This window comes from Elephantulus edwardii, unplaced genomic scaffold (genome assembly GCF_000299155.1).
Source record: "Elephantulus edwardii isolate Elephantulus edwardi_28Jun2011 unplaced genomic scaffold, EleEdw1.0 scaffold00057, whole genome shotgun sequence".
In the NCBI taxonomy this organism is placed as follows: domain Eukaryota; kingdom Metazoa; phylum Chordata; class Mammalia; order Macroscelidea; family Macroscelididae; genus Elephantulus; species Elephantulus edwardii.
This window is the reverse complement of record NW_006399807.1, coordinates 12,504,823-12,518,802: the sequence shown is the minus strand read 5'-3', so window position 1 is coordinate 12,518,802 and position 13,980 is coordinate 12,504,823. Positions and strand designations below refer to the sequence as shown.

Sequence of the window (13,980 nt, the reverse complement as noted above, 5' to 3'; positions counted from 1 at the left end):
GTTGATTGTGGAGCCAAGGAAACTAAAACTGTTAGCTATCTCAATCTCTTCACCATCCACCCCGATGCTGCCAATTGGCCCAGTGGTGAAAATCTTTGTTTTCTTGATGTTGAGCTTCAATCCATACAGGAGGCTGCAGTCTTTGATCTTCTGAAGCAAGCTCTTCAGGTCCTCCTCAGTTTCAGCAAGGATGGTTGTGTCATCTGCATAATGCAGGTTGTTGATGAATCTTCCACCAATCCCGATGCCACATTCCTCCTCGTACAGCCCAGCGTCTCAGATGATTTGTTCTGCATACAGATTGCAAAGGTTGGAGACAGAATACATCCCTGATGAACCCCCTTCTTGATTTTGAACCATGTAGTGTCTCCTTGCTCTGTTCTGACGACTGCATCTTGGTCCAAGTATAGATTTCATATATCAAGTTCATAAAATGTTCTAACACTACCTTCATCATATTTTGTAAATGATCATATTTGATATTCCTGTTGTGTGCTCGATTTGCCAAAATAAGACCATTAGTTCAGGTTGTACCTATTAGGTTTAAGAAATGTTTGCACAAGAACAACAAAAGAACATGTTTACTGAAGCACTTGCTAATTTGGCTATATAATATTTTCCTTGTTAATCAAACTAAACTCACTGCCATCAAGTCAATTCTGACTCACAGAAAGCCCCAAGACAGAACAGAAATGGTAGTTGGCTTTTCCACGGCTGGAAGCAGTCTGCATCATCTCTCCTGTTGAGCAGCTGGTGGGCTTTCACTCTGGACCTTCTGGTTAGCAGGTGAGTGCCTTAATAAGGATATGATCAGAGCCCCTCGTCTTCCTTGCAGATAGTATTTATTTTTAATAACCCCTTTGTGGCTCTTGTTGTAAGATGCCTGAATTGACTTCCACTCACAGCGACCCACTGGGCCAATAGTGAACATCATGATAGAGAAAAGACTTTAGTTGACAACGATTTCATTTTACCTGGATACATAATCAGCAACTGTAGTACCAACAGTTAAAAACAAAAAATATGTTGCAGTGGAGAAATATACTCCCAAGGACTTTATAAAAAGTGCTTAAAAGAGCAAGGGTGGTAGTTTATAAAGATTAATGTACATCTGAACTAAGCCATATTTTCAGTTGCTTCGTATGCACAAGTTGGGCAATGAATAAGGAAGACTGAGGAAGAATTCATGCCTTTGAACTGTGGTTTGAAAGGTACTGAACATTTCATGGGCGGCCAAAAGAATACACAATTATGAAGGAAACACAATCAGGGTGGCTCCTTAGTGTCAAGAGGGGCCAGTTCTTGTTAAAAGACATCATGCTGGGAAAGGTGGAGGCTCAGCAAAAAAGAGGAAGACCCTCAACAGGATGGATTCAAAGTGACCGTAACAATAGCTTGAGCAGGAAGGAGGTCATGATGACAGGACTGTACATGGCATGGCTTAAATCTGTTGTTCTTAGGTAATGCCTCACAGTCCATTAGATGGCATCTAACAACAGTGTGGTGAGCCTATCTATGTACTTCAGAACTGAACACTGCCTGATCCTGTGACATCCTCACAATCTGTGCTTAAGCCCCTGACCTCTACAAGTCTCTTAAAACCTACCAAAAAAGGGCACCAAAACTAAAAGACATTCTGTTCAGCTAGTATTACATTAGAGCACAGGGGAAAGGAAAACTTTTCTGTTGAAGGCCAAGTAGTAAGTATTTCAGTCTTCATAGACCACACAAGCTCTGGTGAATCTATTCAGCTCTGCTGTTGGCTGTGCAGCTGTAACCACAGACAACAATACATGAATTCATCTGGCCAGGCTTGGCTTCTGAAAACTGTTTGCCAATCCCTGTTTTAAAGTACTAAAATGAGTCTTGGATTCTTCCTTGTGTTTTGGCTTCTCTAGTTCCAGTGCAATCTTCAGAGTTTCTTCTGACATCCATTTTGGTCTTCTCTTCCTCTTCTGTCTTTGTAATGACCGCCTGCACTCTTCCTGGATGATACATTTAGTATCCTCCCACAACTCATCTGGTCTTCCCTCATTAGTGTTCAAGGCCTCAAACCTGTTCCTGAGATGATTGTCAAATTCAGGTGGGATGAAATTAAAGTCATATTTTGGCTCCTGTGGATTCGGTTTAATTTTCCTCAGCTTCAGCTTGAACTTGCATATGAGTAGTTGGTGGTCTCTTCCACAATCAGCTCCTGGCCTAGTTTTCACAGCTGATATTGAGCTTCTCCAGCGGTTTTTTCCACAGATGTAATCGATCTGATTCCTATGCATACCATCAGGTGAAATCCCTGTGTATAATCTACGTTTATGTCTCTTAAAAAACGTATTTGCAATGAGTAAATCATTGATTGTGCAAAATTCAATAATTCTATCTCCAGGTTCATTTCTGTCACCAAGTCCATGTTTTCCAACTACTGATTCTTCTTCCCTGTTCCCAACTTTTGCGTTCCAGTCGCCCATTATTATCAATGCATCTTGATTGCATGTTCGATCTATCTCTGCCTGTAAGAGTTGGTAGAAATCATCTATTTCTTCTTCTTTGGCTCTGGTTGTTGGTGCATATATCTGAATGATAGTGGTGTTCACTGGACTTCCATGTAAGCATATGGATATAATCCTATCACCCACAATGTTGTACTTGGATTAATACATGGACAGCTGAACGAGTGGGTAGCTTGGTAAGTAGACTGATTTATGAATAGTTGGATAGATAAATAAAGGAGTGTATTAGTGAATAGAATGAATTAACTAGTAGATGATAGATGAAGGAGATAGGTGAGTTGGTGGGTGAATGGATGAGTAGACACACATTGATGGGTGGGGTGAATAAAATAATGAATTAATTATCTGAAAAAAAAATAAAGTACTAAAATGAAACCAGTTCTTATAAAATACCTAGGAAGAGAAATAATTTGGAGTTAAAGGAGCTGATACAGAACTTTTATAAAATTCTTGAGGAAAAGTAAAAGACACTGCCTACAATGTATTTTCCAGTGTAAATATATTTATAGTTTTATTCTTTTCTTACCCTGAGATATTTATTATGAAAGGGTAATCTTGAGTCCATTACATCATGTCTTTGGAAAGATATGTCATTTAAGCAGAAAGTGATATTACTTTTTAGCAACAGAACCATGGCTCCCAAATAATAATAATAATGATGCTTGAGTTACAGGAGGTGCTTGTATCATGCCTCTAATGCATGTTAAAGGGCAATAAGCTCTCCCTTGCAATGATTACAGCAATTGAAAGTTATATTTTCATATCTAGTATAGGGATGAAATCGTCCAATGTTTTTCTTTGTAGTGAGAAAGGCAGCGGGTGAAGACTCAGAAAATGGGCTGCCAGGTGAAGTTTCAGTACAAGTAGCTGGATCCAAAATGTGTAGAATCTAAGGAAAATAAAGATAAGGTCAAATGTAAGTTTTAACAACACAGACTGTAAAACCCAGCTGTTAGCTCAATCATGCATGTGCACACACACATATACATAAACCAAACTCCTAATCGTCAGGTTGGCAGCTCAATCCCACCTCCCAGCATACAGAAAGCCATGGCAATCTGCTTTGGTGAAAACCTTTTACAGTAGTCTTACTCTGGTCATAATGGCTGGAAACCAACTGGAAGGTGCCTTTTTTTTAATAATAATGTGTGTGTGCATCATTTCATAGGTATAGAGAGATTATTTCATTAATATGTGCTATCATAAAAAATAACATTCCATTGAGGAATTTAATTGAGAAAAAAGAACTAGTTCTTTATTAAAAAAGTTTAAACAATGATTTTTATCTGGGCTGCCTATTTTTTATGATGGTATCAATGCTTTCTTACAGATATTGATAAAAAAACATGGACATTTAGAAGAAAATAAGGTTATCAATTCTTTAAATGATACCAATTTTTAACCTTTGACACAACGGAATCCACTGCCTTCCTTCTTCAATCCTTCATTCACCTGCTTGTAATGAGAATTCTGCCTGCATTCTCTACTGCAATGTGTTTTTCAAACACGATGAACACTCTTAAGAGCTCATTTTAAAACTGATATGCACTATCTTGGGCAAACAATTAGGTCTTTGGGTTCCATGACATCATGCACTTCAATTCTTCTCTCATTTTTCTGTTTTCCCTTATGCAAGGAAATAAATTAGGAAACAGCTAGTAATTCTGGCAAAAGAGGGTGGGCAAACAGACTATGACAAAGAATAAATTTGAGGGTTATGCGGGAAAATAATCAACAAGAAAGAAGAAGACAGGTATCAAGGAAGACGACTACATTTCTGGGACGAACAGTAGCGCATATGATGGTACATGATGCAGAACACTAGAAAAACAGCAAATACAGGCAAGAAAGTGGGTTCTATTTTAGATGTACTGAGTTTGAGATATTTCTTTGACAGTCAAATGTGAGACTGGCATATAGACAGTAGTTAAGCATGCCTAGAATTTGCAAAGAATCATGCATGGCTTACAGAAATTTCAGGATTATTTATATCTAGAATGAATGCAGGTAGATCCTTTCAGTGAGAATATAAAATGGAAGCAGCAGCTTTAAAGCAAGCTCTGAGGATATTCAACTGTGTACAGTGAAACAAAATGGGCAAAGGGGGGAGAAGCCAAGGGTTACACAGGTGACAAGAAGAAAGTGCTTCAAGAAAGGAGCAGTCAGCTACACTGAATGCTACTGCAGCAAGTGAGAAAGCAAAGAGAACAAATTTCTCAGCAAAGAGAACAGAAAAACAGGAATAAGGTTTTGAATAAATATGAGTTCATTTTGGATACTGATTCATGCAATAAAAGTTGAACACCTATTATGTACAAAAGATTAAATGAGACCTGAGGAAACAGAAAGACACAGTCATAGAACAGGAGAAATCAACAAAAGAACAGATGGAAAGAAAGAAAAGTAGCTGCACTCACAGATCATGGAGAAGAGACCGAATTAAAAAATTTAAGAGTATAACAGTCCAAGATGAGAGGAGTCAGTTATTGAAAAGCTGGGGTGAAATTGAATGTGGCTTTGGAAATGTTAAGAACGTAAGAACATTATCTTGGATGGGTCACGTATATGGACTATTAAGTTCATCCTGGACAGTAAGAACTGAATCTATACTCATCTGTTTCTACAATATTCAGCATCACATCGAAACCACACTGATATTAAGTCACTTATAACTCCTTGCAACCCTACAGGATAGAGGAAAACTACCCTACAAGATTTCCACGACATTGATCTTCACAAAAGCCAACTGCCTCATCTTTCTTCTGTGAAGTGGCTGGTGGCTTGAACTGTAGACTTTAACCACTCTACCACGAGGGTAACTGCATTCGGTACATTCTAATTTATATGTGGAACTAACAGTGATCAGAAGTAATTTATTAACTACTTGTTGCTATTTGCTATCAAGTTGACTGCAACTCATAGCAACCCCATGTACAACACATCTGAACCCTACTCTATCCTGAGCCAACCTTATTGTCTCTTTATGATCACCAATTAGAAAGTCCACAATAGTTTCTCTAGAAACTCACTGTCAATGATTTGTAACTATAAGTTACTTTCAAAACAACTGCATTTTTTTTCTACTTAAGAATATATAAAAATATTGTTATTAAAAAGGTCAGAGGAGGAAATAAGTTTCCTCTAAGCTCAAATTCATCAGAGTGAGAGAGTACTACGGCTGAGAGTTTAAAGCCTCCACTTGTAGCTCCCAATTTCAAGCACTTTCCATTACACCATGTCACTTTTCAGTTAGAAGAAACCTTTTGGAGATCGCGAGAAAAGTATTTTCACCATTCAGAAATCATGATGAAGAAAAACATTTTACCATTTCAGCCATTTTTACATTTTACCGTTTCAGCCATTTTTTCAGCTGGGGTGCTGCAGAATTCAACTGTGGTTGGAATCCTCTTTTGACTGTTGTTACCAACATTTCCAAGAAGATGAGAATTCACTGCTTTTGCCAGCTTGTGATTTGTTACCGCCAGTCCTGCTGTGCTGTGGGGCTGTGCATTAGGGTAGTAAGACTGCTCTCTTCCCCACTGCAAGGAAACTAAAAGCTCCTCCAATAATCTGCATAGAACAAAGATAAAGTTCATCAATAAGAGGATATAATACTAAACAGCAGTAATAAATTATTTCTGAAATCACATAATAACATTCTCCCTGTTTTTCCTAAGTCAGTAACTGGCCAGAAACATTAAACTATAAAAAAGACTTCTCAACCTATAACATAATTACCTGGAGGATCATTCAACAACACACACACACACACACACATATTGGCCTAGTGGACAGGAAGTTATGCTATCAAGCCCAAGGTGTGTGATTTTAATCTGAGGCACTTATACTGTTTAATCTGGGTTTTGTCAAACATTCTTCTAAGTGGTATAGCACTGGTCTGTGCATTGCCAAGTGTGATAATGGTTACCCATGGTGGACAGTGTTTGCTAGAGCTTCCTGATTAAAACAAGCTTGGAAGCAGGAGTGGCATGCACTTCTGAAATAGCTTGCCTCCGGAAACTCTATGAACAGTGCTCAGGTCTTTTGTTCATAGGGTCACTATGAGTCATCTATGACTCGACAGCACCTAACAACAACAAGAAAACACACACACACACACACACACACACACACACACACACACACATCTATAAAAAATTAAAAACAGAACAACAAAAACTGTGTGTATGACATAAACAATTTTTTGTTGTTCTATTTTTAACGTAAGAGCTAGGGATTTTGATTTGACATCTAATGAACTATGTTTTTTATATAAACTTTACTGATTCATCAGAAATCAAATATATAAAAGTGAAAAGTACAGCTTTTAATGAAGAATATAGATTTTGACAGTTTTGGAGCATATGTACATACAATCAAACTCCAATGCAGAACAGTCCTCAAAACAATCTTCTAAAGGAGAGAAGTATACAGTTTGGCTTTTGCCAATGATTTAAACTACAAGGGTATTCAAAAGCTACTTTTAAGTCCAGAGATTTCTAGGACTACAGAACAGTTATTCTCTTCCCAACTAGGAAGGTGAGAAGCATGTCTTCTACTTTTTTATAAGTCTTTTTTCCTTCCACAAAGCAACTAATTTAGAGTTGTATTCAAAGTGTAAACTAAGTAAAATTCAGTATGTGTAGAAACATTAAAAATAAAAACTACCATAATAGCAACAACTGCAGGAGAAACCAGAGGACAACAGAAACACAAAAAGTGTCCTACTTTTGCGTAGCTAACATTTCCTGAAGAAACTGTTCTCGTTCGCTGAGGAGATCTTGTATAGCACTCTGTGCATCACGACTTTGACGCTGCAGAGCTGCCCGGGAGTTGGTTAACTCATCTGCCATAACCCTGAAAAAGAAGAAAAATCTTTTGTATAAATCTCTGACAATAAAATTCTATAGAGAAGTTTATGTGCTATCTTTCTGCTGTTAACTCTTAAAAGCTTATGAAAGGATTAATAGTCTATTTTTCATATTTAAAAGGTGAAATTTAAATTTTAAAGCATTTAAAAGGTATTAAAGAATGTAGCTAATTAAAGAGATTTAGTTAAAATATCTGGTTATAAAATAGCAAGAAACAATTATTTAAATTTCCTATGTAGCAACTTTTGAGATGTATAGTTAGCTTTAGAGTCTTGTTAGGTATGGAGAGAATATAGAACTTTGATGTGTCTTAGTGTAGGTTCTTCAAATTTTGAAAAAAAAAATACAATTTCTTACATGTTTTTAAATATAGAAAATTTAAAGAAGCAAACAAAAACTCATTATCCAATTACTCCTCTGCCCTTAGAAAAATATTGAAATATTTTAATATATATAATGAAAATGAAAACCTTTTCTCTTGCCCAGCATCCCCATCATCTTTCATATACAGCCAACAGATTTTCTCATATATTTTTTCTAGAAAAGTACGTTATGACTATTTCAATGTGAAAGTATAGTCATGTACCATATAACAGCCATTCAGGCAACATCAGACTGCATGTATGTCTGCAGCTCCAACTGCTGTAAATCCTTAACAGTTCTGAGGTGCATACAATGGCTCACAAACACAAATGGATGCCACTTTGCAATGAACATAAATACATTTCTCTGGGGGCTTCGTCTGATATACTTTGGACATGTTGCTAGGAGAGACAGGTCTTTGGAGAGGGACATCATGCTGGGTAGAGTAGAGGGACAGCACAGGAGGGGAAGACCCTCTATGAGGTGGATTGATTCAGTGAATGGGGTACTCGGGATGGGTGTGTCAGAGGCAATGAGACTGTCACAGGATAAAGCAGAGTTTAGGGCTGTCGCTATGAGTCGCAAACGACTCGACGGCACATAACAACAACTGTTTTATTACATAAAAGATGCCTTAGTATATTATGTATACTTCTTTTTGTTAGGTGTCATCGATTCGAGTACAACTCACAGAGACCCCATGAACAACAGATCCGAATTCTGTCCTCTCCTGTGCCATTCTCACAATCTCTGACACTCTAACCCATTGCTACAGCCACTGTGTCAATCCACCTGGTTGAGGGTTTTCCTCTCCTTCACTGTCCCTCCACCTTCTAAACATGATGTCCATCTTCAAGGAATAACCTCTCCTAGCACCATGCCCAAAGTATGTGAGATGACACTTCATCATCTCTGCCTCCACTGACTGCACCTTCTTCAAGACATATCTGCTCTTCTGGCAGTCTATGGATCTTCAGTATTCTTCTACAACATGACAGTTCCAAGGCAGCAATAATTCTGTCATCCTTATTTCAAATGCACAGCAACTGAATGAAAAGACTACAGCCTCAATCAGGTGCACTTTAGTAACCAAACTGGCATTACTGCTTCTAACAAAATGTCTCTGACTACAGACTTTCCCAGTGCACTCAGTCTGATCTCCTGACTGTTAGTACCAAGTGTACTGACTGTGGATGCAAGTATGAGGAAATTGCTGACAGTCTTTTCTCCATTGATGAAGATTTATTTATTGGCCTATTTATTGGTCTAGTTGTGAGGATTTTTGTTTTCTTGACACAGAGATAATCCATATTGATGGCTGCACTGTTTAACCTTCTGCAGAAGTGCTTCAAGTCCTCCTCACTTTCAGCAAGCAAGGTGTGTTATCTTCTAGTGTGTGTGTGTGTGTGTGTGTGTGTGTGTGTGTGTTATCTTCTTAACGAAGGTTACTGATGAGTCTTCCTCCGATCCTGGTGCCACATTCTTCATAGAGTTTAGCTTCTTGAGTATTTGCTCACCATACAGATTAAATAGGTAGGGAGAAAGGATGCAATCCTGACACATATCTATCCTCATTTTAAACCATGCAGTGTTCCCTTGCTCTTTTCACACAATCACCTTTTGGTTTAGATACAGATTTCACACAAGCCCAATCAAGAATGAAAATTATTCTGCCATTCTCTTTCTTCTCAATGTGAGCCATAATTTGTTATGACCCACACAGTCAAATGACTTTGCACAGTCAATAAAACACAAATAGATATTCTGCTGGTGTTCTCTGCTTTTAGTCAGAATCCATATGACATCAGTAATGACATCTCTGGTCTCTTTATATCCAGCTTGAATGCCTGGAAGTTCCTTGTCTACATACTGTTTTACCAATTTTTGAATCATCTTCAGAAGTATCTTGCTTGCACATTCTGTTGGATCACCTTTCTTGGGAATGGGAACAAACATGGATCTCTTCCAGTCAATTGGTCAGACAGCAGTCCTCCAAACTTACTGGCATAGACTGGTGAGCACAACCAGAGCTGCTCTGTCATTTGAAACATGTCATCTGGTATCCCACTGATTCCTGGGGCCTTGTTTTTTGCCAATGTCTTTAGTGTAGCTTGAACTTCATTACCATTGGCTCTTGATCATAAGGTGGTTGTTATGTGCTGTCACGTTGCCTGCTACTCATAGTGGTGACTCTATGTACAACAGCTCTAAACCCTGCTTCCTGAAATATTTCTGTGTCAATCAATTCTTTTTGGTACAGTGACTGTATATTCTATCTTCTTTTGACATCTCCTAGATCATTAACAAGTTTACCCATAGCCTCCCTAAGTATTGTAACTTGAGGCTTGAATTTGTATGTCAGTTTTCTCAGCTTGGGAAATGCTGAACTAGTTCCTCCCTTTTTGCTCCCCAATTCTAGGTCTCTGCACATACCTTTATAGTAGTTTGCTATCTTCCTGAGCTGCCTTTTGAAATTTTCTGTTCGGATCTTTTATTTCAGCATCTCCTCCTTTTGTTCTGGCTTCTCAATGCTCTAGCGTAATTTTCAGCATGCGTTCTGACACCTATTTTGTTTTTTTCTTTCTCCTAAGTCTTTGTAATGACCTTTTGTTCTCTTTATAGATATCCTTAATGCAAACCCATAGCTCATCTGGTCTTTGATCACTGGTGTTAATGCTTCAAAACCATTCTGACGATGATTTTTTAAAAATTTAGGTAAGAAAGACTCAAGATCATATTTGGTACGCATGGACTTATTTTCATTTTCTTCAGTATATGAATCTGTTCCATAGTCAGCACTTGGCCTTGTTTTGACAGCTGATATTGACCTTCTCCAATGATTTCTTCCACAGATGTAGTCAATCAATTTATATGCAGTCCATCTTCTGAGGTCCATGTATATAGCCACTGTGATGATGAATAAGTAATTGAACATACAAAATTTAATCATTCTATCCCAAGCCTCATTTCTGTCACTGAGTCTCTACTTTGTTGCTACCATTCTTTCTTTGTTTCCAACTTTTGCATTCTAGTCACCAATATCATTAATGCACCTCTGCTGCATGTTTGGTCAATTTTGGACTGCCAAATTTGATAAAAATCATCAATTTCCTCCTCTTTAGCTGTTGGTACATATACTTGAATAATAGTTGTATTAACAGGTCGTCCTTGTATGTAATACCATCCTATCAGGTATTATTTAGTATTACCTCCGGAAACTCTATGAACTTAGAGAAAAAAATGAAAGTTTTGTGTTCAAGACTTTGTTCATAGGGTTGTTATGGGTCATCTACGACTCGATGGCACTTAACAATAACATTAAAGATGTCTTTTCTTAAATTTTTTTTATGTATAGCAAGAAACGCTGTATGACAAACATTTGACTAACTGATGTTAAGAAATGATTGTACCTATTTCAATTTACATACAAATTTGATAGATTAAAAATGGAACTCATTTGTAATCTGGGTACTGGCTGTATATAATATGGTATTTACATACTGTCCAAATCACAGAACAGTCTACTTCACAGAATGTTACCATGGACAGTAACAGATATAAGACTGTATGTGTTAATAATAAATATAGGGAACTCTGGCTGCCTACTGGTATGAAGGTTTGAGATTTGAGGCCACCAGCTGCTTCACAGGAGAAAGATGGACAATCTTCTCCTGTGCAATTAACTACCTCTCAAAATTTGTCAGAGGGTAGGCTATGGGTTGGTTCCAACTCTATGGTACGCAACAACAATAAATATATTCATTTTATTTACTAAAACGGGATTATTCAGTATAAATTTCTGTACTTCCTCTCCCACCCAAATTATTTTTATCTTGGAGATATTTCTATATTAGCACAGTAACTTACTTTCTTTTTTGGGGGGCAGGACACATCATACTTTCTCTACCGACTGGATGAATTAAGGAGTTGTGTGGCTAATCCAAAGGTGGTGTCTCTTTGGTGGTTTGAAACCACCAGGGGTTGTGTGGGAGGAAGCTGGGCTATGTATATCCTCCTCTGCAATTTACACTCTCTGCAAACCCACGGGAGGGTCAAGTATGAGTTAGTTCTGATTAGATAGCAATGAATATGAATTTGTTTTGAGTGTACTACTGATGATAAGCAGGAAGTAAAACTCAGATAAAAATCTTCAAGTCTCAGCTCTTAACAATCAGTGACTTAACATGAAAATGTTACTGACGAATTAAACAATTTAAATAACCGCAAAAGTGAACAGAGTAGCTTAATAATTATTGTCCATAAATGTCTTTCAATCGGATGTTTTTTAAAAAATTACACATTATTTTCCTCTTAAGCTATTCAATGAGAATTAACTTAACTAGCTTTGATAACAAGTCAATAAAATAGTAAGTTCATTTCCCTAAGTAGCATTACGCATCAGTACAGTTAGAAAATGAATTAAAGGACTTCTGGTGATTATTCAATTACCAAAAAGTACCACAGAGTTTATTAAGTCAGGAGTCACCATTTTCCTAAAATTCTACTGCTGTGACCAGCAGTTCTTAAAAATACAGGAAAAGAACTTAATCTGTTTTTTAAGAAATATCCAAATAATTAAATAGTTAAGCACATTATATAGTAAGCACTTTGCTAAGCACTGAAAAGATATACAAGACACCCTGGTGATGAAGTGGTTAAGCACTTGGTCTGTTTCCATAAAGATTAGAACCTTGGTAACTCCATGTGGCAGTTCCATTTTGTAGTTTGGAGAAATACATACCTAGTGGTGAATGCCCCAGTCCTGTTCCCCAGTAATTCAAGAGTTAAGGGAGAGGGGAGATAGGGAGAATGCCAATCATTTATAACGTAGCAGAGTTTTCTAATAATCAAGGTGTCCAGAGGCCTGGACTGGGATTCTGGGGTTTACAACTCTGATGGAAAGTACCTTTCTCTACCATACAAATGTTATCAATTTCTGTGTGTGCATGGAGAACAAAAGGTCTGGAAACTGTAATTACAGTCAAAAATACTATTGGAATAGAGCAGTAGGGATAAGTAATGTTATCTTAAGAAGTCTAAGGGGCACAATGGTTGCTAACCTAAAGGTTGGAGGTTCAAATCCATCCAGTAACTGTATGCGAGAAAAGACTTGGCAACCTGGTTTTGTAAAAATTACAGCCAAGGAAATGCTATGGGGCAATTCTACTCTATCACATATGGCTGCTATGAGTCAGAATTAACTCAATGGCACCTGACAAGAACAGTAAGTATTGTTTTAGGGAGTGAGAATGATATTTAAGTTCTTCAGAGAAAATGGGTCAAAATAATTCAGTTTGGTCTTTTGTATTTTTAGTATTTAGTAGAGGTCTGAATTTATAACTTTAATTTGGCCTTATAAGACAGTAGTCTAAACCTAAGAAACCAAGTCTAAATTGAAGAAACACACTGCTATTGAGTCAGTTACAACTCACTGCAAGGTTACTATCAGTTTTCTGATGTAAATCTTAACAGAAGCAGACTGTCTTTCTGCTGACATTTTGGTTATCAGTTTACTATATAAGGATCCTTGTGCTATCACTTCTCAATTTAGGGAGACTTATTTAACAATGAAAAGGGTGAGTCTAGATCTTAAATATTAATCACCATATCCTTTGGTAAGGTACCTTATCCAGGGAATTTTCATACTGAAATCTTCTGTGCTACTGATAAGAGACTTAACACGCAGAGCAAAAACTAGTACATAAATTATCACTTAAATGAGAAAGTACCTGCTTGCAAGGAATTTACTTCGCCACACATCACACTGTATTGACATGCGCTCTAACTGTTCAGAAAGCTGAGCTATGCTTTGTCCAAGGGCTTCATTTTCTAAAATAAGCTGATTTTTTTCACGGGCTAGACGTTCAAAGTGATACTGAAGATCATCCCCAACAGAAGCTACTAGCAACTTTTTTAATTCACGATTTACCTAGTAAAGAACAAAAACAACATAAATAGTTCAAAGTATGAAGACTTCAATGATAGTACTGAAAAATGAATAGTTTTTATGTAATTTGTACCTCTATTACTTAATGTGCATATCAAAAAGTGACAATATTTTCCATAATAAATTTAAACTGATTTCTACTTTTACGATCAGTATGGTTTTAATGGAATTTTGTCTAATAATATAAATTATTACAATGAAAATAACAAACTGTTTTCAATTAACACATAAAGGGGAAAGAAAACAGGAAACTAAGCCAATAAATTTTGTTAAAAAATATCGCAGAGCATGGTTT

At 37.1% G+C, this 13,980-nt stretch overlaps 1 protein-coding gene across 1 annotated transcript in view; it reads right to left on the bottom strand.

Annotated features, from left to right (window-relative positions):
- Positions 1–3,187: 3,187 nt before the first annotated feature.
- The window catches only part of BLZF1 (basic leucine zipper nuclear factor 1), a 32,160-nt gene continuing 21,367 nt past the window's right edge, over positions 3,188–13,980 (bottom strand). Inside the window, exons 3-6 of the mRNA XM_006887410.1 lie at positions 13,468–13,667; positions 7,233–7,361; positions 5,855–6,074; positions 3,188–3,393 (exon numbers count right to left, since the gene is read on the bottom strand). Coding sequence (XP_006887472.1) covers positions 3,208–3,393; positions 5,855–6,074; positions 7,233–7,361; positions 13,468–13,667 — 735 coding nt within the window. The 3' untranslated portion in view covers positions 3,188–3,207. The remainder of the gene's footprint in view (positions 3,394–5,854; positions 6,075–7,232; positions 7,362–13,467; positions 13,668–13,980) is intronic.